At 41.3% G+C, this 24,968-nt stretch overlaps 1 protein-coding gene across 1 annotated transcript in view; it reads right to left on the bottom strand.

Annotated features, from left to right (window-relative positions):
* Positions 1-6,733: 6,733 nt before the first annotated feature.
* TUBG1 (tubulin gamma 1) overlaps positions 6,734-24,968 on the bottom strand; it is a gene marked incomplete in the record, with an annotated part of 407,143 nt that continues 388,908 nt past the window's right edge. The window contains 1 exon segment of the mRNA XM_044054706.1: positions 6,734-7,114. Coding sequence (XP_043910641.1) covers positions 6,917-7,114 — 198 coding nt within the window.

Here is a 24,968-nt window from a genome sequence, read left to right as displayed (position 1 = left end):
GACCTTTAACAGTACCTTTGGAAGAAGAGGCAGAGGTGGAAAGGCATAAACATGAAGATTTCTCCAACTGAAAGACAGAGCATCCACTTTTGAAACCACTTTGTGCAATACTGTGGCAGCTGGTGGTTTAGTGAACAGATCTATGTCTGGAGTTCCCCATGACACTGTCAGTTTCTGAAATACATGAAGATCCAGTTTCCGATCCATGATTTGTCTGCTTAACACATCTGCTAAAGAGTTCTGTGCTCCTGGCAGAAACCTTGCCTGAAGAGTTAGTTGCAGGCTTAGTGCTGTCTCCCATAAAATCATTGCTTGCCTGCATAGAGGATAAGAATGTGTTCTGCCCTGGAAGAAGTAACTCCTTGAAAGCCATTAATGCAAACTGGACTGCCAACATCTCTTTCATATTGATATGTAGCTGCTATAGTTTGGCAGGCCACTTGTCTTCTATCCACTTTCCATCTAGATGAGATCTGTCGTTAAGATCTGACTTGCCTCTGGCTTTGAAGGCAAGGTATTATTTGAATGACAGTGTCCAAATCCTGGGAGTGCTGTGTCCATACATTTTTGAGATACGATTGTAGCTTCCTCATATGCAGTTTGGCATTGGGAAGCACCAGAATACGAAGGACTGTCCTTGCAGTCGACTGATGAGATAGTTGATGGAAGTAAAGTGACAGACTCTTTTGTTTGTCCGGGTTTTCAGTCTCACACCCAGAAAGCACATGTCTTGAGAGGGTACTAGACTGGACAGAATAATCTTAGCACTGCTATGACATATTCCAGATGCTGTAGAAGATCTTCCTTTTCTTGAGCCAGAATCAGGCAGTCGTCCAAGTAAGGATAGATTTGAATTGCTATCACTGGAGCCAGAACCTTTGTGAATACAGCCTTATAGGCACATGAAGGTAAGCTTCCTTGAGATCTAAAGTTACCATCCAGTGATCTTTGCCCAGCAGAGGTAGAAGCTGTTGAACATCTTGAACTTGGGAATGTCCAGATAAGTGTTGAGGATAGACAAATCCAAAATTGGTCTCCACGTGTTCCGCGTCTTTGGTACTAGGAACCCTTTCTGATACAGGAACTGGCTGAATGGCCCCTATGTGAAGCAACTGAGAAACTTGCTTGTGAGCCTCTTTTCTTTGTGGAGGAGGAACATCTGGCATGCCTTTGAAAGGGGCATTGTATGGAAATAAAACCTGTAACCGTGGTGAATGATATCCAACACCCATTTGTCTTGAGTAATTAAATCCCAATTTTCTTTGAAAAGAGACAGTCTTCCTCCCAAAGGAGCTGCCATCGTGAATCTGCTGGCAGCGGAAAAGACAGGTCATTGGGTCTGTTTCCTCACCAGAAGTCTGAGCAGGTGAACTCCCTGTTCTAGGCCTAAAAGAACCTTGAGCCCTGCCCCTACCACGTCTAGACCTACCCCTAGACTGGGAATCATAAGCAGGATCCTTAGCAGGCGGATTTCTACTAAACTTTGGAGGCTGCAGCTGCAAGAAATCCTTAAGAGTTTGCATAGGTTTAGCTTTGTGCTCCATTTTCTTTAAAACTGCTGACACATCAGACTGTAAAGGAGCATCCAAAATCCTTGTCTTAACATGCTCAGCTAAATTCTGGTCCTTCAACCAGGCATGCCTAGAACAGAACTGGTAGGGAGGCCTGTACAGCATCAAAACCACATTGCAAAGAATGCTTACCCACATGTTCAGACACATGAACCAAATCCAGCAACTCTTTACACTCAATCCACCTTAGATTTCAATTGTGAAAGGAGATAATTCTGATATTTTAGCATGTGAAACTGGCAATTCAAAGCTCTCATGGCTAGAGTGGAAGAAGTATACACTTTCTTTCCCCACCTATCCAAAGCCCTTGCCTCCTTATCAGTGGGAACAGGATTTTTAACCACAGAAGCCTTTACACCCTTACGCCCTTGAGAAATAGTTTGACTCTTAAACAAATATTTATGAGCCTATAATACCTATCAGGCTTAACAGGAGCAGGAGGCAAAGAGTCAGGGTTCAGGGAAGCCTCTGCAAAAACATCTTCCACCACATTCAACACAGGAGGAATAGCTAAAGGCCTATGCTGGGGTAAAACAAAACTCCTAAGCCTTTTCCTGGAATCAGAGTAATCCTGGCCTTCCCATTTAAAGTGCTCCCTCATGGAATGCAGAGTCTCTGAAAATGAGAAAGGAATCATCCACATCAGAATCAGAATAAGTAGGAAACTCCTGTATATCTTCCACAGAAGATTCTGAGGCTTCTGAACACTGTTCAAAACTATCAAACTCGGTTCCACCCTAGGCCTCTTATCAGAAGCCCCCAGCCTGGCCTACCTCCTGAGAAGGCACATCCTGTAAAAGTATAGTTTCTGCCTGGGACTGTTCCTCAACCCTAGGCTTCACAGTTTTATCCTTGGCATTTAACCTGGCACAGTCTAACCTCCTCTTAATAGTGCGTTTATTAAACCTAGCACAAGAGCGGCAACCAACAACGTCGTGCTCAGGCCCTAAATCCCTATGAGGTATCTGTTTCCCACAAGAAATACAGTTATTCACTTTTTCTGACATCCGTAAAATACTGAGGCAAGAAAAACTAAAATATTCTCCGGTTTTGAAATATTTCCCAACCTGCACTCAAAATTGCTTCTGCATCGGACCATGCGGCAAAAGACTGAGGATATATAGTCAGGACTGCAGCAATGGAAGACGAAGAACATCTGGTTAGCCAAGGGCCATCTATATTTGCCTTGACATCTGAGAAATACATTTCAAACAGAAGGGGCCTCAGTGCTGAGCCCTGTGGTACTCCAATGGGGACTGGCCTCATGCTGGATGTGGACTTCCCCACTCTAATGTGTCCTATCTGTGAGTTATTTGGCTATACATTTGGTGATGTACAGGTTTATGCCCAATTTTGTGAGATTATCTATAACGCCCGACTGAGTACTGTGTCATATACCACTGCCAGGTCAAGGTATGCAGCATGCACAGTCTTACACTCATCCATGGACTTGGTGACTGTCACTTGTTCGTCTCCATTACAAATAATGAGAAGGCTTGGGATTTCGTTTAGATGCTTTAATATATACAAACACATCAGGTTGGATAGCAGCATCTTTAAATACAAACGAACTAACAAACAAAGCTTACATACATGTTCACATCTCAACAGCTCTACAAAATGGCAGTCATGCTTGCACATGTTCAGTACTTGTACACTAGTGCAAGGCCTTGGATAGCTTCTTAAAGGTATAAATACATGCATAATGATCTACAGTGACCTTCCCAAAGTCCACCAGATTTAGCAGACAGGACCTGCCCCTGATTAAGCTGAACTGGGCTGGGTCTAGAGTCTAGAGATTTACTATGTTGTTGTTAATCAAGTCCATGATTATCCTTTCCATAGCCTTACATATTAGGCTGGTCAGACTTATGGGTCAGTAGTTTCCTGGGTCAGTTGATGGTCCCCCCTTGTACAGAGGGATGACTGTTGCTGTCCTCCACACTATTAGGACAAAGCCTGTCTGGAGACTGTGGTTAAATACAGATCCAAGTTAGTCTGCTAGATCATGTTTCAAGCTATTTAATAAGCAGCCTGGAATTCCAACAGGGCCTATTGATGCTGTGTTTCTAGCATTAGTGCAGAAACTACCTGTTCTTTTGTGAAAATGGGCAAAGGAATGGTGGGGGTATTTTATGGGGTGTGACCAGAGGTAAGGAAGGGGTGAAATATGAGCCGAATCTATCGGTCAGCAGGTTTGCATTTTCCTCTGGCTGAGTATAGGTAGTGCCAACTCAGCACATTGTTGAGCGTTTCCTTTAAGACTTCAACGTAACTAAAAGATGCTTTGCGGTTATCCTTTGCTTGAAAGGCTATTTTAGTCTCATACGTAGCTTTTAAAGACTTGACTAGTTCATTGATTTGCCTTTTGAGACTAATGAGGGATTTTTCTCTCTACTGTGCACCCTCCTACTTACCTCTGGATAGGAATATCTTCTTTCTGTTATATAGTCTATTTATGCCAGGGGTCCATCAGGATGGTTTGTTTTTCCAGCTAGACCTGGATTTAGCTTGGTCAGGTACTGCCATTTCTATGCAGTTGTTTAAGTGGCTGTACAGGGCATTGGTGTACACTTCTACAAAGGCCTTCACGTTTTCGGGTTGGGGCAGCTTTAAAATTACCTATGTTATCATTAATAGTAGGTAATTTACATTGGAAAATTCTTTAGGGTTTGATCAGCGTACTACCGCTACATTTATTTCAAATGAGACTGATTTATGATCCCATCTGACCAGAGATGCCATTACACTGGGGGGTAATAATGTTCCCCCATGTTTGTGAGTACTGTGTCAAGGATATTGGAGTCTCTTGTGGGAGTGCAGATCAGCTGTTCCAGAGCATTTGCACTGGAAGTCCAGGAATCTCGTACCCTGCATGTTAGAGGTCGTACAGGGGAGTGATTCTACTAACTTCAGGTATGCAGAGTGGATTTCATGGTTTGATGCCTGTAGCTAGCGATATGGTGGGGGATTTTGCCTAATTTTGCCTGTGGTCAGCTGGACAAGGAGTAGCTCAAGTGAGTCATCCTGTTTGACCAATCTAGAGGTGTGATTACTTTTTATGTAAATGGAAACACCTCCTTGTTTTGTTTTTTCCTTTTCAGGGGTTGGTCTGAATGTGTAATAGGCATTGTAGCCTTGCACTGCTGGGGTGCTTTCTTCAGCCTTGAACCACATCTCTAACTGCACAGACGTCAGCATTCTCCAGGGCAAGGAGAGCTTCCAGGGAGTGCAGTTTCTTAAGACTCCTAGCACTGAGCAGTAGTACCTTCAGTTTGGCATTACATGAATTTATGTTGGTAGGTCTGCTGGTTTGGCACCGCCTAAAAAAAGGCACTATGGGGGCTGGCTAATGCCTTAGCCAGTATTCAAAAGTCTAGTAGCCACAGGTGCAGACCATCTCTGGCAAAGCAGCATGGTCTGTCGATCATGTTGTCCCAGTCTGACAAATACTGGATCCCCTTGGAATGACACCAGTAGCTAAGCCAATTACTGAAGTCAATCATTTTCTGTTTGGATTGAGGTATCATTCTTGGTGAGGGAAGAATGTTGTTCAATGTGAGGCTCATACTAGCCTGCAATATATTCATAGAAGTCCACCATCTCTCTCTTCATGTAGCCAGGGAGGTACGCCTCAGGTCTATTCACACTCACATGGACTATGGCTGAGTCATACTAGTACTTGTGGTTGAGTGACCTGACAGCCTGAGTGATCTTGTGAATCCTGGGCCCTAACAGGCAACTGACTGTAATCCTCTATCTAATCTGGTGAGGGAGACGTTGGTGTGTCTCACAACGGAGTCTCTTGTGACCAACATGTTTGAATGTGCGGTATTTTGCCTTTGGGGCTTGCATGTGGAAACACTCATGCATATTTTTGTGTGTACTGGTTGGTGCTGACTTGATTTTGTTTGCATGTGGTTTCAGATAACAGCGCATGGGAGGCCTCAGAGGTTTTGGTAAGTTAACTGTGACTACCTCTGCATATGTGGATGTGTGTGTCGAGAATTTCTTTAGTGAGGGAAATTATGTGCATTTGCCGAAAGCCTGTGCCATTTGACTTGTCAGTATCCGAGTCATGTCTCAATTTTCATAATGTAACTACATCTCTCGCAGACTTGTAAGCATACATAATTGTTGTATTGCCTCAAGATGCCCATGTCCGCCAGGCTGGTCACAGAGCTAGAAGGAAAGTGCTTATCCATGGTTTCATGTTTTTTTGCTATGGGTTCGACCAAGGCGAAGAGTGGGGAGACTTAGCTGTACAGGGATGACAGCACATGGATGAAGAATGGGTGCTATACTCAGTGTGAACTGCAGCTATTCAACAAGGAAATGCTGCTGTGCATACAACTCAGATGCTCCTACAGCAGCAGGTGTACTGGGGAAGGCCGCACAGGTAGTTATTCTAAGGGAAATTTTAACCTGATCGCGTTTGTGTCTATATAGGGCACGGCTAACCACCTCTACACAGAGAGCAGCCTAGCGCAAATGCTGGGCTTGTATAGAATAAGGAAAAATAAAAGTTTTACAACAGCAAGGCCTACAGATGAATCAGAAAAACACACAATAAGTTTCAGCCAGCAGCCCCCAATGTAGGTTTGCCACAGCACACTTCTGCCACAGCAGTGCAGTCAGCAAATCCTCTTAATGTAAAACAGATGGAAATAGTTCAGCTTTGACACTCTACTAAAGTGCGAGAAAAAATGTAAATACAGGATTCTTATGAAATACATAACTGCAAAACTATACCTATTTCAAGCAAGAAAAACCATAGTGTTGAAAGACAGTTACGTGCATTGCTATCATTCTCTCTGCTCGGTCTTTCCCTTTTCTAAACTGTTACCAGTGGAATGCAGTTCCAGCCCTAAGAGTTAGTACTGGGGTCTAAAAATAGATGAGCAAAGCAGCTACATTAAAGCAGCTGACAGACAACTGGTGGAGAACCAGGGATCCAAAAGACTCAAAAACTCACCTTTAGCATTTAAATAAATGGTACAATGGGAAAGGATACAGAGTAAAAATAAATTACCAGGACAGTTCTGATGTTCTCAAATTCCTGTCTGTGTTCGTTCTTTCAATCCCTTAATCAAGCAAACTTTGATCGTGGTAAATAAACTTTGGATAACAGTCTCAAAATACCAAAAAATGTACACAAAACATATTTTTACTCAAAAACAATTTTAATGGAAAAGACAAAATGTTTATTGTGTAAGATAATACATACTATATACCATATAATACATGCCTAACTCTTTACAACTGTATTGTCTCGCTGTATGATTTACTATCTTGATAATTTAACATACAAAGCTTTCCTTTTTCCCCCCCTTCTTCCACGCTAATCATGACTCCTGTGTACCCCATGAAATATAGTCAGGACGGGTGGCCGCATGATACTCATCAATCAACTGCTGAACAATCTCTCTGGAGTTATCAAGTTCATCAAAATTCTCTTTAAATATGTCCTCCTTGCGAAACTGTTCCAAGAAAGCTTCCCTTTTTCTTAGCTTGTCATACTGCCTGCATGTCCTCTCGAACAGCTGTAGGAAACAAAGGGAAAAAAAACATACAATCACTTGTATTTGAATTCCTCTAATTTCCTTCATTTTATTTTACTACTTCAAGTCTATGAAAGTATACGTTTGTGTCACTGTCACCCTCACTGTTTTAGTATCCCACAGTCCTAAAGGAAGTGAGAGGAGTTGCATGCTACTGCCCCTCAAACGGTTTTACTTTCTGGTAGATCACAGACAGAGTCCGTCAATAATGCCAGACAGTAGTTCAGAAAATGCAAGTTGATGCAAAACCTATTGTTCTATTAACTTTTTAAGTGAATCAGAATAATATGTCAAAATTATCCCTGATTTTGTGCCTTTGTCCCCCATTATGCTTGACACTGTCCAGAACTCTTAAGCAAAGATTTTGAAAGGCATGGCTCAGGCATACCTGTTGACTTAATGGATACTTGTACAAGATACAGCAATATATACAATTAGTATATCTGTCACACAAGGTGGTTACACATGTTGACATTTGTTCCATACCATCTCTGCATAGCTATCGGCTTGTACTTGTGTGCATCAGTGAATCTGCATACTTTTAATTGCTGAATGGCCCAGATCGCAATTGCAAAGGATTTTTGGACCAGCTCACCCACCAAGTTAAAAAAATGAAAATAAAACAAAAATGCTATACAATATATTCCTGTACATCTTCCTTAAAAATATTCCTCCTTTAAACACTACACATTGTTCTAATTGGATAAATATTGCAACAACTCTACTACTGCCCTTAGAAGGAAAACAATGTATGCATGAAAGGATTTTACATCACAGTGCGCACACAGTTCCCCCAAGATAACTAACCACTATAGTTTTACAGTATTCTACTCTCAGTCCCTATTCTCAGTCCCTAGAATGTCTTTATTAACTCATTGCCTTCACTGTAGCTCTGCAAAGTTGCACTCTAACTTCTAATGCTTGTACCCCAAGCCTTACGACAAAATCAAAATCAGAAAATCACAGTATAAATACATGCTCATACCTCTAGAATTGTGCTAATGAAGTGTAAATCCCCTGCTGCACATATCAAACTCATCTTTGCACTAGTAACATTTATTAACTTCCGAGCCTTAAACCGGATTTTATTAATTCATAAAAAACATACTAATGTCTGTAATATTAATAAACAATGTTCAATACTCAGCAACTGTTCAAGCTACACTTATACTGTCAAACAGCACATGAGCTTTCACTTGAGGCTAAACTCTTCTGTCAATAATGCCTGGTTGTAGACATACTGCAGGAGCCAACAGCAGGACGACCTGGAACCAGTGTTGGAGTAACTCATTCCGGCTTTTATGACTCATCTCTGCTGTGAACCTATTCTGTGGAGAATACCTTTTTCAAGTGAAAAACTTGGAAGGCATTGCACTGATCTGTTAGTCAGGATACAAATTAGCAGGAATATGCTTGACAGAACCTATTACAGATTGTGCACTAGCCATGGCAACATGGGTTTAATTTTGTTTTACCAGATCAGATATATACAGACCCACAACTGTGCTGTGTATGCAATACAAAATAAACCTGCATATTTTTTTCCAGAATTTGGGAGTCCCCTTTCCTGTTTAGTTGCCAAACTTGAGAAATGTTTCCATTTTCATTACTCTACTGGATTTGCAAGCATCATTTACTATTTCAGAATTATTAACTGCTCTACTATAAAATGTGAAGCTACAGATCTTGCCATTTCAATGCTAAAACAAGGTTAGAACCTGTGCGGTCTTTTCTAAATCAAGAGTTGCATGTTTTTCAAATTTATATTCCTGGCATCTATGGAGGTCAACAAAATCTCCCTGAAAAGGATATTCCCATCACATTACAGATGCATACTGACCAAAGTAATTTTCAAGTTTACACCTACGAAACTTCACTGCTAGTAACAAAGTCATGCAGATATGTAAAGCTGCGTGTTACAGGTCATTCATGTAGGATTTCATATCTAGTGTATTAATAAAGCAAGACTTCCCCTCAAAAACATAAGTTTATCAGCAATTCTTTTCAGCTACCCACTAAAGCATGTGAAACCTGAAAAAAAATCATTATTAGTAGTTATGCAGTTCAACACATAAAGAACAATACAGTTCTGAAAATGTTTGCATACAGGTCTTGTGAGAAACAATCAGCACAAACTGAGGAAAAATGTCAATGCTCTTGTATGGTAGTATCCGTTTGAAAGAGAATGCTGATGTAATTACGTGTACCTACGAAAGGAGCCCCAAACACTACTACAATATAAATGGCCACAAGCCACTGGCTTATAGAATGCCTCAAGTCTAAACCATTCAAAGTAAACTTTTTTTCCAGAAGTACTACAGAATGATTAGTGCATAAAAGAAAAAAAAAAAAGTCCGAGTACCACAAATCTGTGAAACATACTACTCCGCACTGAACAGAAAGTAGCCATTTACCTCTAGGGATCTATTACCAAATGTACAGGTCTTGCAGACCTTTGCATGGTTAACTTACCACTCTAAAAACTTTCGGCAGGAATCAAAATAGCTTTCCTATGAAATTTAAGTATAGACCAGTCAAAAGTTTAAAAACAAATACCAGTGAATTTCTTTTAGAATACTATTAAAGAGGTACAATGCTAGAAATGGTAAGCACATACATTCCTTTGCCAGATGCCTCCCAAGATACACAACCACAGTATGCTGCACCAATGGGCAAATATATGGCTAATATCAGCTGCACTATTTTTCAGCTGTTCATAGGTCAAAGAAAGCTGTTACAGCAGAAGGTACCATTGCACCAGAATACTGTTCTTCTGTGTCTGAAATAAGAAAACACATTCTAGAATCAAACGTATTGAACAAATAAAGACATACAAGCTGAAAGGAATGGTCCACAAAGTAAATATCTTCTAATTCATAAAACGAGCAATTCCAGAATATGACCTACTGGGAGCTAACGTAATGCGGCTACTTTTGAAACACACAGACTCTGTGGTGCATAGTGATAATGCCCAGACTGTGATCCGGGTGACATGAGTTCAATTAATTGAAAAGCCGGGGTGGAGGGCTGTTCACCTCTCTCTCAGGGAAGAGTGGGGTCCGTGCACCCAGACACACACGGCATTACAATATCCTTGATGGAGACTGGAAGGTCTACTGCTCATGCTGCAAAGGGAGAAGCAGGGCTGCTTGGGGGGGGGGGGGCACGGCACGTTGTGGAATTGAGGGGGCATCCTCCAAAGACAGATAATTACACTTTCGTCCCTACACCTTACAGGGTATACACATACTAGGGAAAGGGAGAAAACAAGTACCTCTGAACCATCCCCTCTGGATGGCTTGTTTTAAGGGTAGCCACTCTCAGTTAGTACTTGCCTGTGGAAGAATGGGCTGATGGACAGAGGATAAGCTGATCAGCAGATGGTGAGGAGCAAAAACTGCTAGCACTTTTGAAACACTCTAAACCTAACTGTGACTATATACTTAAACAGCTATGTATTCTGAAGTATACAGAAACATAAGAGGGATTTCAAGCTGTACTGAGAAAGGTAACATATTCTAAAGAATCAACCTTACTATAAACAATCAGACATTGTAGGGGCTACAGTAAGCAGAAACAGATCAGAAAATGGCAAAAGACAAGAAGAACCAGAATAGAACTCTCCACCTTCTCCATCAGGGCCTTGATTAGAGACTGCTGTCGCTGAACACTGTTGGCCATCATTGCACATCAATGACCCCACTAAAGTACTATGTCACTGCATATCCTCGTTTCCAATTCCTAATAGAGTTCCAACAGCTTACGCTTTAATTGTACATTCTTGTTCCCATATAAATTGCATGAAGTGATGGACTCTATAGCCAGTCTCATTTCAGCACACACCTTCTCCCATTACAGTAATAACAGCGCCAAGGGTCAGTGAATATCTATCCTCCTACAATATAAACTGCCCCTACATATCTTTGCTTTTGTATGAATGCTTTCTGTATTTCAGTACTCCCACATCCTCACTTTCTGTCCATGTACACTTGTTTCCATAGTAATATCTATGGTTATCAAATGGCCCTTTTTACAAACCAGCAACTGTCAGTTACAGGGCAATTCTTCAGACTGAACGATGCACTGAAACACTGCTTCAGGCTTAGATGGCAAGAAAAGACTGACCATGATGTAGGCTGGCTCACTATATACCTAAGTGCACAAAGTCGGTTAGGGCATCTGCCAGCCTTAGGAAGAGGAATCATCTTTGTTAGTGAGGCTGGCCAAGGGCTTTCACAGCAGGAAATCCCACAAGTCAGGACTGCAACAGGGGAAATACGAAGAACATCTATTTTTAATCAGATGTGCAAAAAAGACACTGAATCCAATTCCATCAGTGTGATTTTAAAAGTGTATTTACTGGTAATTTAATACTGTTTGTGTCCAGAGTTTTGTTTGTTTGGGACACAATGGCATTTTTCTAGACAGAATAGAAAATTAGGCTGTGTTATGGACCTTGTTTGCTCGAGGCTTAATGTACAGCTGTTTTTCTGATTGACTATGACTTCTAAGTGCAGCTTTTAAATTGTTTTGCACGACAGGACCTGCTGTTCTATCTGGCTGAGCTGCTCTATGCTAGATTTCCCTGCTACACAGCACAACTGGATTGATCACTTAGTTGGGTTTGACCTTGTTGCAATGCTCACAGCAGCAGAGCATAAAGAACTGCATTGACACAATTGGTTTGTTTTACATTATGTATAACTTATCTAACATTACCTATATTCATCTTGGTCCCCACCTAGTTAGAATGGTTGCTAAATGTCGCTTTTGGTTGTGCAATGCTGCTCCAAGATGTACCAAATTATGCAATGCTGCTGTTTGTTTACAGAACTCCTTGCTGCTCCCAGCTGAGCTGCACTACATTAAATGCTGCTGATTTTTATTTGTAATATTGTTTTGCTGCCCAGAAGTCAGTTGTGCAGATTGTTGTTACTGTTAGAATATCTCCCTACTACTCTCAGATGAGTTCACAGCCATCACCAACAGCAATATTCTCATCTGGGGGGTGGGATAGTTACTGAAAGTAACTATGTTAGGTTGGCCCCAAGAATGTGGCAACAGATTCCATTAAAGCCTAAAAACAATAACCATGTGAAAGTTGCACCTACTGACTGAAGTGTGTGCTTTTGTGATATCTGTGCCAGCCTTAATATATTCTTAAGCAGCAATCAAGCCTTGAAATGTGTTGTGTGCAGCATTAGGGACTATCTCCAGTTCGTATTACTGGTGGCATCTGAACCTGCTATTCTAAAATGCACTCCACAATATTTACTGCCATGTCAGCTCTCATTCTATTATTGTTACACAGAGTGTTGGTACTTCTGTAATTTGTGCAGTATCAAACTAGAGAGTTGTGCACTATTCTGAGATCCAACTTATGTTTACTTAACACTACCTCTTCAGCTTTCATACTACTATTATATTGAATGTCTGCAAAACTACAGCTGTTTAATATGCATGGATTAGACAGCATTAATTAATTAATAATTTCTTCCATGTAGGTTTGTAGAATTGTTGCACAAGTATAAGCACTTCTTCGTCTCACCTAGTACATCTCCTCTTCTGCACAGTTTATCTAGCCAGCACATCTTCTCTAACTCCAGAGGTGAAATTATCGAGAGCAAGAATATCAGACCAATTTGGCAAACACAAACCCAGTGTTTGCAACTCTTCAGTTGCAAGTTCCACTGCAGTTTACATTCTAGGGCAGTGCAGGATCTGCCCTATGCTTACCGAAAAGCAGTTATTACTGGATTAACAAGAGAAGATGTACAAGGGGTGTAATTAATCTATACAACATGGAGATCTTCTCATTTATACAATACCTCCACAAGATCACAATAAACCAACATATACAGAGAATGCAAAAAATATCACTTGCCAAGCCAACAAAAATCAGAACTAAAGAGCCTCAGCAGCAGTCAATCAACACAACTCCCAACATACTGCATAACTCTGCGACAGTCAATAGGCTGCAGACTTGTAAACCATCTGAAGTCATAATGTCTATGCATCCAAACAGAAATGCCCTAGTAAACAGGTAATTTCATCATCAGGTATACTCACTCTGCTTTTTAAAGACAAGGGTGACTTATCTGCCTTTCTGGTACCAGGGTCTGTGAAATCAAGAGGGCTCTCAAACTAGCCCTATAATCTTTTGGTCAGTGATGTAGGTGTGAATAACATGAGTTACTCAGCTTGAAGGACATTCAGAGACATACTACAGCTTATTATGCATGTGTCAAAATGCATTTAAGACTCTGGCCCTGAGCAAAATACTAGCTTCACTGGGAATGATACCCAGATAAAAGAAAAGTTAATGGCTGGTGTTATTCTGGGGGCTCCAGTGTGTGTCATCTTGGCTCAAGATGATCAACAACCTGACTTATTTCATTAAGAATGGCCTGTACCTTAAGTTCCATAGGTTCCACGCTAGCCAAAGCACTTGAGACTCCCCCAAAGTACTTTTTTTCTTTTAAAGAAACTGTTTTTTGGACATTCTATCACATCAAAAACGCTTGCAGTAAATTCCAGTCTGGGCCACACCAGGATTGCTCTGCTCAATTTCAGAGGTCTTAAATAAACTACCAGATTGCAAGGTAGTCCTGCAACTTAAACATATGCTGTAAGAGAGACTTTGTTTCAGTGTAAATACATCTTTCCCACTTTACTGATTTTCCTCCCCTATCACAAATTTAAAAATGCTGGAAAATGAGGGGGGAGTATTAATATATTAGAGGCCCAATTAAATTATCTTTACACAGATTAACTGTGACCCACAAACAGAACTTGCAGATTAAATTACCACAATCAAAACAAATGATCAATTCCTAACCTGTTACAGTTCACCTTCCATACCCAAGGAGGATCACAAAATATTTCTAATGATGCTTACTAAACTAACAATAAACAAACAATATCTTTCTGATGGGTGATTTCAGCTATCCACTGATTAAGTGGAGCAACTATACCACAGAGATTGAGTACACTTGAAAATTCCTAGACTTAGTAAATGTTAACTTTCTTGTACAAATAGTTAATGAGCCCACCAGGGACCAAACCCCTCCCCAACCTTACACCTACCTGCATTTCTTTTTACAGTATCTCAACTCTGGGTCAAATCCAATCACAAACTGGGAACATCCTCTTTTAGGGCATCTAAACTCACCATAATAAACACTTCTGAATACAATTACTTTAAAAAGATAAATATATTAAAATTACATGATGCTCTCTCTAAATTTAACTTAAAATATTTACAGTGCTCATGTAGCTCCAGCTGCCACTTATGCCACTGCATTTTACTTGCATCACAAACAGTATAAACAAAGTGGTTTCAGTCAGAATCACACAGATCGGAGAACATAAGAATAAACCAATGTGGTGAAATGCCAACATTAAAAGGAAATTCTGAAGCAAAGGATAACAATAAATCCTTCCTGAATTACATCAGACAGTTAAGAATACTCAACAACGCCCTGAATTAATTCATAATGGTATTATCTACTACTCCAACCCCAACAATATTTCTTACATACTTGCAGATAAATTTAGAGACAACTTCAGATAAATTTAGAGACAACTTCCCACCAGAAACAATCACTGAAGTTCCAATGTCCCTTCCTCATCTAAGAACGACTGCATTAACTTTAGATTTTCCACTGTTGATGCATTCTAGGACTCAGCTTTGGGCATTCTGCAAGAACTGGTATTTCAATGATAGGGTGTGGATCATAACCCAAGGCAATATATGTACATTTAATATAAGCTTTGAAAGTCAAAAGCCCCACACATTAACTGGTGCCATTGATGTGTACTGTGAGATCATAAACCCAGCCACGACATACTAACTGGAGACAGTTGCTGTGGATTATGTTTATAGGTTTATACTAGGATAATGACCACCAGGGCTTTACAAACCTAGCTGTGCAACCCAACCCAGTTTTGTCCTAGAGTTCCTTGAATGCCTGTATTGTGGGGTATGTTGGCAAACAGGTAGCTAAAAGTTATGCTGAGGGGTATGTTAGTTGGGGATTACTTACTGTGACCTCTGTCCAGAGACATGGGTGCCAGACTGGGAGTGGATCTGCGATTTCTCAGCCAGTGATCAAAGTTTCTTTTGAATAGGGTCAGAGATGAACTCTACTTCACATAGATGGGGGGGGATTATTCCATAGTGCGGGAATCCTTTGAGACATCTGTCCCTTCCTCAGATTCTATTTATGTCGCGGACAAATTTCAGGTCCTTGGATCTAGTATTTTTGATGCGGTTTGTCTTACAAGATGGATCTCTTGCACATCTGCATGTTAGGCATAAATCATCTCTCAGTACCTTGTAGGAGACTGAGTACAGAGGATAGGATCTTAAGGAGATCTGTATAGGACAGGGTATACATACCCTGGATTCTCCAGGCAGGAACATTTGTAACCCGGCACTTGCAACAGTTGAAATGTTCCCATACATGTGAAAGAGGACATTGTACTTGATGGGTCTGATAATGGCAGAGTAGAGTGGTACTATTGCTTCCTTGAACCTGGATGCCATAGCTTGCTTATAACTTGGGCAACAAAGAATGATTTTCTTACCATCTTGGCTACAGGTTGGTCAAAATCCAGATTACTGTCTACATATGTTCCCAGATCCCCAACTATCAGGTCCACTCTTAGGGGTGTTTTATCAATGAAGCAATTGGCTTGGAAGAACAATTTCCCAAAGGGCACTATAATGTATTTATTTGCATAGAATTGTAATCTATGGCTTTCACACCAGTCATTTGTTTGTTAGACCCTCTTGTAGGATGTTTGTGTAGTGTGGGGAATTTATGATAGCTCCCAATTTATAGTAATCGGTGAACTTGGTAAACCAGAGGCCGTTGACATTAGCCTTGATTTCCAAATAGTAGATGCCAAACAGAAGCAGGCCCAGCATAGACCCCAAGTGGTGCTCCTCTGGAGACTGGTCTCTTAGTGGTGGTGGTCTCACCGATCCTGACTTCTTCAGGTCAAACCTGTCAGCCAGTTAGCAATTCAGCAAATTATGTAGGGATTTATGTCTAGTCCCCCCCCCCCCCAAACACCTTTACCGAATTATCACTTGTAATGTAAGCAAATTTACATTCATATAAAAGTAATCAAACTATATTAACAAACATTATACTTCACATATACTATATAGTTCCGAGAGTGTCTCAATACTGGATTGGTGTATTGTATCAAAACCTTGGGCAGATCAAGGTAGGTGGAATGCACCATTTTCCCCTCATCCAGAGCCATGGTGACCCTCTCGAATAAGTCTACCACATTAAGTTGGCAAAACATTCCCTTAAAGCCAAACTGGGATGGGTCCAGTGTCTGTAGGTTGTCAGTGTCCTTGATCATTTCCATGATAATTCGTTCCATGGCTTTTTTATTTTAGACTTGTCAGACTGATGGGTTGGTAGTTCCTGGGATCAGCTGATGGTCCACTCCTTATGGAGAAGGATAACCATTATTCTCTTCCATTCACCTGGCACGTAACCCGTTTTGAGGCTATATAGTTGAACGGTGATCTCAAGTATCCCTGCTTTAGGCTATTTAGGAGGCAACTGGGGATATTGTTGAGGCTACTGAAAAGCAGTATTTTCATTTTTATAGTTAGCACCTCCAGGACATGCTTCCTGTTGATAGTTGGGGGATAAGCTAGAAGGGATTTCACAGGGGGTAGTAGGGGGATTTGGGGGGTGAAGTTATAGCAGATCTACTGGCTGATGCATTTAGCTCTGTCACCCTGGTCAGTGAAGGTTGTGCCATTTATCACTAGTAACATACACTGAGTACTACATTTAAAGTTCCTGACATAGCTGAAGAAGGCCTTGTAATTGTCCCTAGCCTGGGAGAATATTCTGATCTTGTAATAGGCCTTGCTGTACTTTATTAGACCTCTTAGATTCTTGTTTAGATGAATAAGAGAACTCTTGTCTCAGAGTTGCACTTTCTGATTGACCATGACTTGTTTGCTTTGATTATAGCCTGTGTCAAGGTAAGGATTCCACCACCGTGGCTTGCTTTTGATGTTAGATCTGGTATTACCTCTGGTAGGTACTGCAGCCATTTACATGGCTGTACAGGGTTTCTGTAAATAATTCTGATTAGGGAGGCATGTTCTTGGGGATTGGGGGAGCTGTGAATTTTGACAAGCTGTCACTTTATAGGATGTGGCTTTCTTTAGTATAGTAACTAACTGTTGCAGGTGGATTTTTATTTCAAGGGAAACAGCTTTGTGGTCAGAGTTCACCAGTTAGCACATGACATTGGGATGCAATGCTGTCCCATGTTGGTCTGCACATTTGATCCTCAAGCTGGGGAGTGCACTATCTGGTTCAGGGTGTTTGTGTTAAGCAAATGTGCCTGAGAGTTTCAGGCAGTGTACATTTCCCAGTCTACAGGGGGTGGTTAAAATCTCCCATGAAAAGGATATTTGGTTGGCGATGAACACCTCTAGTACGTCTAGTAAGAGATGTGAGCTTTGTGGGTCATACAGGGTGACCTGTAGCTGGCCAGGATGTGGTAGGGAACCTTGTCTATGGAGAATGACATTTATGAACTCAAGGTAATAATCATGTTTAACCCACTTAGAGTGGTATTTGCTGTTAACATAGATTGGGGCACCTCCACCTTTAGCCCATCTGTGCTGCTGTTGGTCTAAATGGGTGGAAAGCATTGAAGCCTTCCAATACCAGAGTACTTTCTGTGGCTTTAAACCAAGTCTCAGTAACAGAACTGATGATGAAGTTCTCCAGAGTGAGGAGGGCTTGTAGGGTGTGGAGTTTCTTGATTCGGCTCCTAGCACCGAACAGTAACGCCTTAAGGTTGCTTCGAGTTTTTTTTTTTTTTGCTATGTTGGCAGGTTTTGTCAATTTGATATTGCCTAAATAAGCTCTAAAGGGATGGATAATATTTTAGCCAATATCCGAAAGCCCAGGGATGACAGGTGCAAACCATCCTTGGCAAAGCAAAGTGGTCTGTTAACCATGTCTTCCATTGCTGACAGATACTGGATTCCACTGGACTGACACCAGAAATGAGGCCAGTTGTTAAAATCAATCATTTTCTAGTCATATTACAGCAACATCATTGGTGAAGGTAGAATCCTGCTCAAAGCAAGCCACATACTTGTGACACACTCAGAGATACATAATGTGTTGTTTCAAATAGTCCAGTGAGGTACACCTTGGGTCATTTGCACCCCCATGGACTATGACAGAATCTTACTGATACCTATGGTGCAGTCAGTTGGGTGCATGTATGATACTGTAGATCCTAGCTCCAGACAGGCAACTAATGGTTATGTTCTTGTCTAGCCTTGTGGAAGATGCATCTGTGTCGCACAATAGAATCCCTTATGACAAGAGTGCTAGGTAAAGTGTTTGCTTGCCTTATGGGCTTTATTCTTGGGGTATCATTAGGTGTAGGCTTGTGTGTGGTGTTAGGTGATGCTTTTGGTTTTGCTTTAGTGATTGCTGGGGGCAGATGTTGCAGTTTGATGGCTTAGGCGGTCTTTGAGGTTTGGAGGGGTTTGTTATAAGGAGGTCTGTGTGTGGTGAGCAGGATACGAGAAGGATGTAGTGCATCTGTTCTTGGCCACCTTGTTTGTAAGAGTGATTTTTGTCTCCAAGGAAGTTATGTACACCTCTCATCTACCAAGATGGCCACAAAGACATTAGGAAATTGCAAATCCCTGTTGTCAAAACCTGTATTAGGGCTGAGTTATTATGGTTTAGGGTCTTGGTTTTACAGGGGTCACCTGAATAGTGCCTAGGGTGAAAGCTAGATGTCAGATAGTGTCAAACAGCACTAAGACCACAGCACTATACAGCTGCCTTATGCTTAGCTCCATGTGATGCCATTTTGTGTGATGGGTAATGTCACAAGTGCTAGCTTTATGGGTTTGCTACTATAAAGTATACTGCTAACCACCACTGAGCAGTGAACAGCTCCCTGAAAACATGCCTAACTTACAGCAGACAGAAAATGCACAAAACTAACTCCTGTGCCCTTTGGCCAATAAACTACTATATATACTTTAAGCTCCCTGGAGTGTCTCCCAACTTAGAGTGGACAAGGTAAACACATTCTGCTACAAAATGGATGATCCTGGAACTTCTTAATGTAAAAGCACATCAAAACTATCTGTTATAAACAGGTTTAAACTATTCGGCCTACCTAAAGTCCACTCTTCAAATTTAAAGATCATCTCTACTTGACTCCAAGTAGACTATTCTCTATCTATTAAACCTAGCACTTGCTCCTACAGTACTTATTACCTTGCCTATCCTTCTAGCATGCCGAGGATCAGTTGCTAGTGTCCCTCCTCTGCTCAGCTGTGAACCTGGCAGGTATGACCCTGACCTTGAGCAGTATCCTACCTTCACCAAGAATGATGCCACAATACAGAGATAAGAGATCAGCTTTAAACAATTGGCTTAAACACTGGTGTCTTACTAGGTGACTTCAATTACCCTAATATAGACTGGGAACACTACTCTCAAGCCCAAACACCTCTAGCCCAAAAGTTCCTCAATTCATAAACTCAAATGCCACAACTAGTCCTGAAATAAAAAGACCACAGTAAAGAACAACTCCCAGATATGCTCAGAACTAGTTTCAAATGATGTGAAGATTACTGATCCTACAGACATTGCCAACATACTGGCTGACAGGTTCCAGTGCAAACCATGGGACCTGATCATCAGACCAATCCAGCTCTACCAGATTTGATGAATATGCTTCACCCAAAAATCTAGATCCATCACTGGCCTTGTTCAAGAGAAATCTTGACAATGGATCTAGTATGAACCTATGAACCTATGAAGTGCAGATTAACATTCAACTAAGTTCTCTAAAAAGCCATATGGCTGATGAAATAATCTCACTTTAAGCCTCCCTGTGTGCTTCCCAACTCTGACCAGGTTACTTTACTACTGCCACTAGAATAGCAGTCTCAGCCTTCTTAATGTAAAACACACACTTTGGTTAGCTGAAAGTGAAAATGTACCAACAAGCTACAACAAGTAATCATCAGTTTAAGCCTCCCTGTGCATTTCTCAACTTGGACAGACCAGACTACTTTGCTACTCTTACTAGAATTGCCATCCCGGTCTTCTTAATGCAAAAACACACTTTAGTCAGAAGTGAAAAGGTACCAGAAACAAGTCCAACAACTAGCTACAAATAACTGCAAGGTGATTCAAAGGCAGACAAGCCAGCAAATGAGGAACACACACACTTTAAGGCAAAGTCAAAGTGCACCAAGTCTAAGGGGAGGGTCTTCCCACAGTTTCTTCTGCCAGTAACTAGCAAGAAGAGCACAGGAGGCAAGATTGGGAGGAGCATCTACGGCTAGGTATACAGTAGCGGAAGGGCAGCTCAAAAGCCTCCAAGTATAAAACCAAAACAGAAATAGGAAGGGTAGCAGGGAACCAAAGTCAGAAAACATTGGCCAAACACAGAATCCAAAAAGCAATGCAGACTATAAAAACGCCTTAAATTAACAGCCTTAACTTCAGATAAAGAGTGAAAACACACACAGCTGAGTTAAATGGTACACAGAGTGCAATTATAAATGTATTTCTCTATAGTCCAAATGTTCTGTTATCAAGCCTGCAGCAGTCCCAAGACTGAATGAGATGGCAGCTTGCCTGTGGTGATGTAAACTACTGTTGGGGGGTGGGGTCAATTACCACAGGTTCTAGTTAAAATTGGCAAAAACACCTAGGACCAGCAGAAAAACCAAACCAAAAAGTACTGCAGACTATAAAAATGCCTTAAATAGCATAATCTAGATTAAGTGGTTTGCAGAAGTGCAGACAGTGTAAACAAACGTAAATTACAGAAGTAAGCACTCCACAGCATTTATTTTGTTTTGGAAAGAGTGCATTAAAACAGACAAAATGACCTGTAGAATACAGAAAAATGTCAGTCACTGCTAACTAAAGAATGCAGTCTGAAAAGAATCCCACTTGTCATCATGGATACGAATGAAATAAAAGGCTCAAATGCATCTGAAGCTCTGTCCACTGAAACCAGTGACAGCTGGTAAAGCTATAGTCTGGCTTACTATATACTAAAATGAAGAGTATTTATTTTGAATGTTTTAAGTTCACATGAAGATAACAGAAAATATAAGAACACAGGAGAATGGCAGGGGATACTGTTAGTGGATGTCACATTACTAGTTTTGAAATGTTGGTGGACTTTAAGAGGAACAAACACTCCATACTTTGCCTGAACACAGTGTTTGGTTGACAGGGACTGTAACACTGTTGAGGAACTAGACAGAAAGGGTGAGTTTTAGCTTGCTAGTAAGGCATAACTGTACAAGCACGGTTTACCTAGCACTACATATGGGTATACGAAAACCCGGTGGACAGTCTAAATGACCATATGAGGTTCCTCAGATAAAGAGGAAAGCCAATATTTCAAGTATATAAAGATTTTGGAGTTGAACATTTCTAGTGTAACCAAGTGGAGCATGCATGGTCCAAATATCCATAGCAACACTGTGAGGAGCAAAAGCCTTGAGAGAGCCTAGACAGGTGGCACTGCAGTAATAGCTCTGTCTTGAGACTGCATTTGGTCCAGATTACCACAACACCCTGTGGTAATCTGGACCAAGTGCAATAGTTAACTGTCGCCTCACAGCATCATGTTTTCTGGTTGGATTCTCAGCTAGGGTGCCTTCTGTGTAGAGTCTGCATATTCTCCCTGCGTTTGCATGGGTTTCCTCCAGGTACTCTGTTTTCCTCCCACATTCCAAAGACATGCGCCTGGATCATTTCTCCCCAGGCCTCTACTGGAAATAGGCTCTGTACTAGTTGGACTTTCCCAGTCAACAATTGTTAGCTAACTAAATATCCTGGTAGAGGAAAATTCCTGTTAAGAGGGATACTACATCACACAACTACCATTAAGCCTGCAGCTGCTAAGAACATTACTTACCCAGGCAGTCTGCTCAAGTTAGTGCCATAACTAAGGGACATCTTTGAAGGGTCCTTTGGCAGGAGTTTACCTGGACTGGGATGGGGACAACAAAACATAGGTGGCAGTGTCTGATGATATTCTGGAAGAGGTTTCAACAGGAAATTATTTTCATAGTGCAGTACCCTGTGTATATGCAACTTCATGCAGGCAGTCACAAAGACAAGCACATGGGGAAAGCAGCAGTTGTAAGACCCAGCCACTACCCAAACATCCAAAAGAAGCTGATGTGGCTATTCTAAAAGAACTAGGCAGTAGCAATGAATCTGATCCACAGCTGAGAAAAGCTAATGAACTTCCTTTGGGATGAGCTAGGCAGAAGCAGTAAGACTAAATCTGAGTAACAATCGTCAAAACATTTATTACAGTTGTTTGTCCTGAGGGTTACTTTAGAACACTTTAGGCCGCAGCCCATGACATTCCCTTTTTAGGCCACAGCCCATGACATTCCCTTTTCAGGCCATCTAGGAATGAAGTAAACAAAGGTTTATGCAGTTTTTTTGGTGAGGTAGTGGTAAATCTGTGAGAAGGTACTGCTAAATTTCTGAGCAAGGGTGGCGAGGCAGAAGACAAAGCTAAGCCTACGTTAGCAACACTGCCCATTTCCGAGAAATTGCTTCAAAAGGTAACCAAGGATTGCAGCCCCCTAGAACTACCATACGCCAAAGGTAAGAGGTATATCCTGGTAGCAGTAAACTATTTACACTTTGCTGACCAGGCAAGTCCTTCTCGGCCAAAGGTCTCTCTTCAGGGGATACCTAAGGTATTATTCATACTAATTGGGGGAAATTTGTTAAGGCCATTATTAAACTTCCCCTGCTCTTTTTTTTTTTTTTTTACAAGTGCCATGATATTTTTAAATCCATCTGAGCTACCACCAACTTAGGTACATTGGACCATGGTTTAACGTCTCACAGGAGGGAAGGATGTCACTAGTTACCCTGAAGTGGTGACTCTGCCTAATGCTGGGGGCAGAAAAGGTGACAACTTTGTTAGTTTTGGTAGAGTGGGTTGCCTCCCAGAAAATACTGGCAGGCAAAGATGCAATCAATGACAGGTAAAGCAGTTAAACATACCCTACCTTCCACAAATGGATTGTTAGACAGGTTTAAATGTACTGAAAACCATGTTGTCGACATTCACAGACCAGGTTAAGCGAAAGTGGGCAAGATATCTGCTCCACCTCCTCTTTGCACAGAGGTACCCCCAAAACTTACATTTGTTTTTGCCATTTGAGTTACTTTAGAGCCACAAGATGGGGGGGATCTAGACAATCCAGAAGAGAGAGGGTGAAAATCTCATAAGTCGGTTGTGGAGTACATCCTGAATTTCAAGATTAAGCTTGGGAAGTTAATGAGGTTGACATCGGTGCACCTTTCACAAGCACATATGATGCTATTAGGCTAATGGCCCTAGGGTCTTTTTCAGCCAAGACATTCATAATGCAAAGCTCCCAATCATCAATGTCCACAGGCTAGAATGGCTTTGGTAAATGCCTGTGACTTATATCAACTACAAACTGCTCCTGTCTGTAAGGGCCACAGGTGGCAAGCCAAGGGTGAATTGGTGATTTCCCATCCATTGGTCCAAACTGTATTTGAATAGGCTTAAGGAACAGCTCTGTTTCACATGAACGGTGAGTCTATTTCAAAGAAGGGATAATCTCTGAAACACATACTTATTCCTCCAACATGTTTTGTTTAGGTCACAGACAAGGTTTAGAGCCTTAGATAAGGTTATTATAGTGCCGTTTGTTTTGCAAATGTGTAGCAGATCCATCAGGACTAGATCAGAGAATGCCGCGTAGGTTAGACATAGATCATCTCCCAATAGTCTGTCAGAGACAGAGTACAGGGGACAAAGCTTTGAGGCAAATTCACACAGGACATATTTATACCCTGTATTCTTTTAGTGAGGAACCTCTGTGGCTACTCCAGTTGTTGGAAATACCTGGTCAGGTACATGCTGAAGGGTGTATTTAACTCTATTATTGGTCTAATGATAGCTAAGTAGAGTGCGACTATGATCTTCGTAGATCTGGATTCCACGCCATTACCTACATGTTGTGCCACATAGAAGGATTTTCTCACTACCATGGACACATGGTGATCAAAGTTAATGTAACTCTCAATCTGAGTGACCAGTCCCTTACCATCACATCTACTCTTAGGGGAGTGTTATCAATGTTGTAATTTGCAGGGGTAGTAGTCTTCCCAAAGGGCATAATTAAGCATTTTTGCACGGAGTTTTAAGCCATAGTTCTGACACCATTAATTTGTCTGTGTCAGACCTTCCTGGAGGATATCTACATTTTTGGGGGTCTCAGTCACTGCACTCAGCTTGCAATTATCGGTAAATTTGGTCAGCCAAAGGCCCTCTACATTTTCTTGACTTGAGAAGTATATTCCAAACAAGAGCAGTCCCAGTACTGTGCCCTGTGGACACCACTAGCAAAAGGCCTCTTGGTGGAGGTGGATTTCCCTCGCCCTAATTTCATGTGTCCCACCTATGAGCCATTTGGCTATCCAACAGGTGACACAGGAATGTATGCCTAAGATTTGAGAGTTTGTCTATAATACCAGAGTAAGGTGTGTCAAACGCCTTTGCTAGGTCAAGGTAGGCAGTATGTACAGTTTTTCCCTCATCCATAGCTCTAGTGACTGTCTTGAAGTTGTCCACCAAATTTAATAGGAGTGTCCTGCCCTTGACAAAACTGAACTCGGATGGGTCCAGTATTTGAAGACTTCCTATGTCTTTATCAGTTCCACAAAAATTCTTTCCATGGTCTTGCATAAAAGACTAGTCAAACGTATGGCTC

The sequence above is a fragment of the Protopterus annectens genome, chromosome 13.part0 (genome assembly GCF_019279795.1).
Source record: "Protopterus annectens isolate FY-2018-M chromosome 13.part0, PAN1.0, whole genome shotgun sequence".
Classification (NCBI taxonomy): domain Eukaryota; kingdom Metazoa; phylum Chordata; order Ceratodontiformes; family Protopteridae; genus Protopterus; species Protopterus annectens.
The sequence above is the reverse complement of the archived record's forward strand: the minus strand, read 5'-3'. Positions and strand labels throughout refer to the sequence as shown.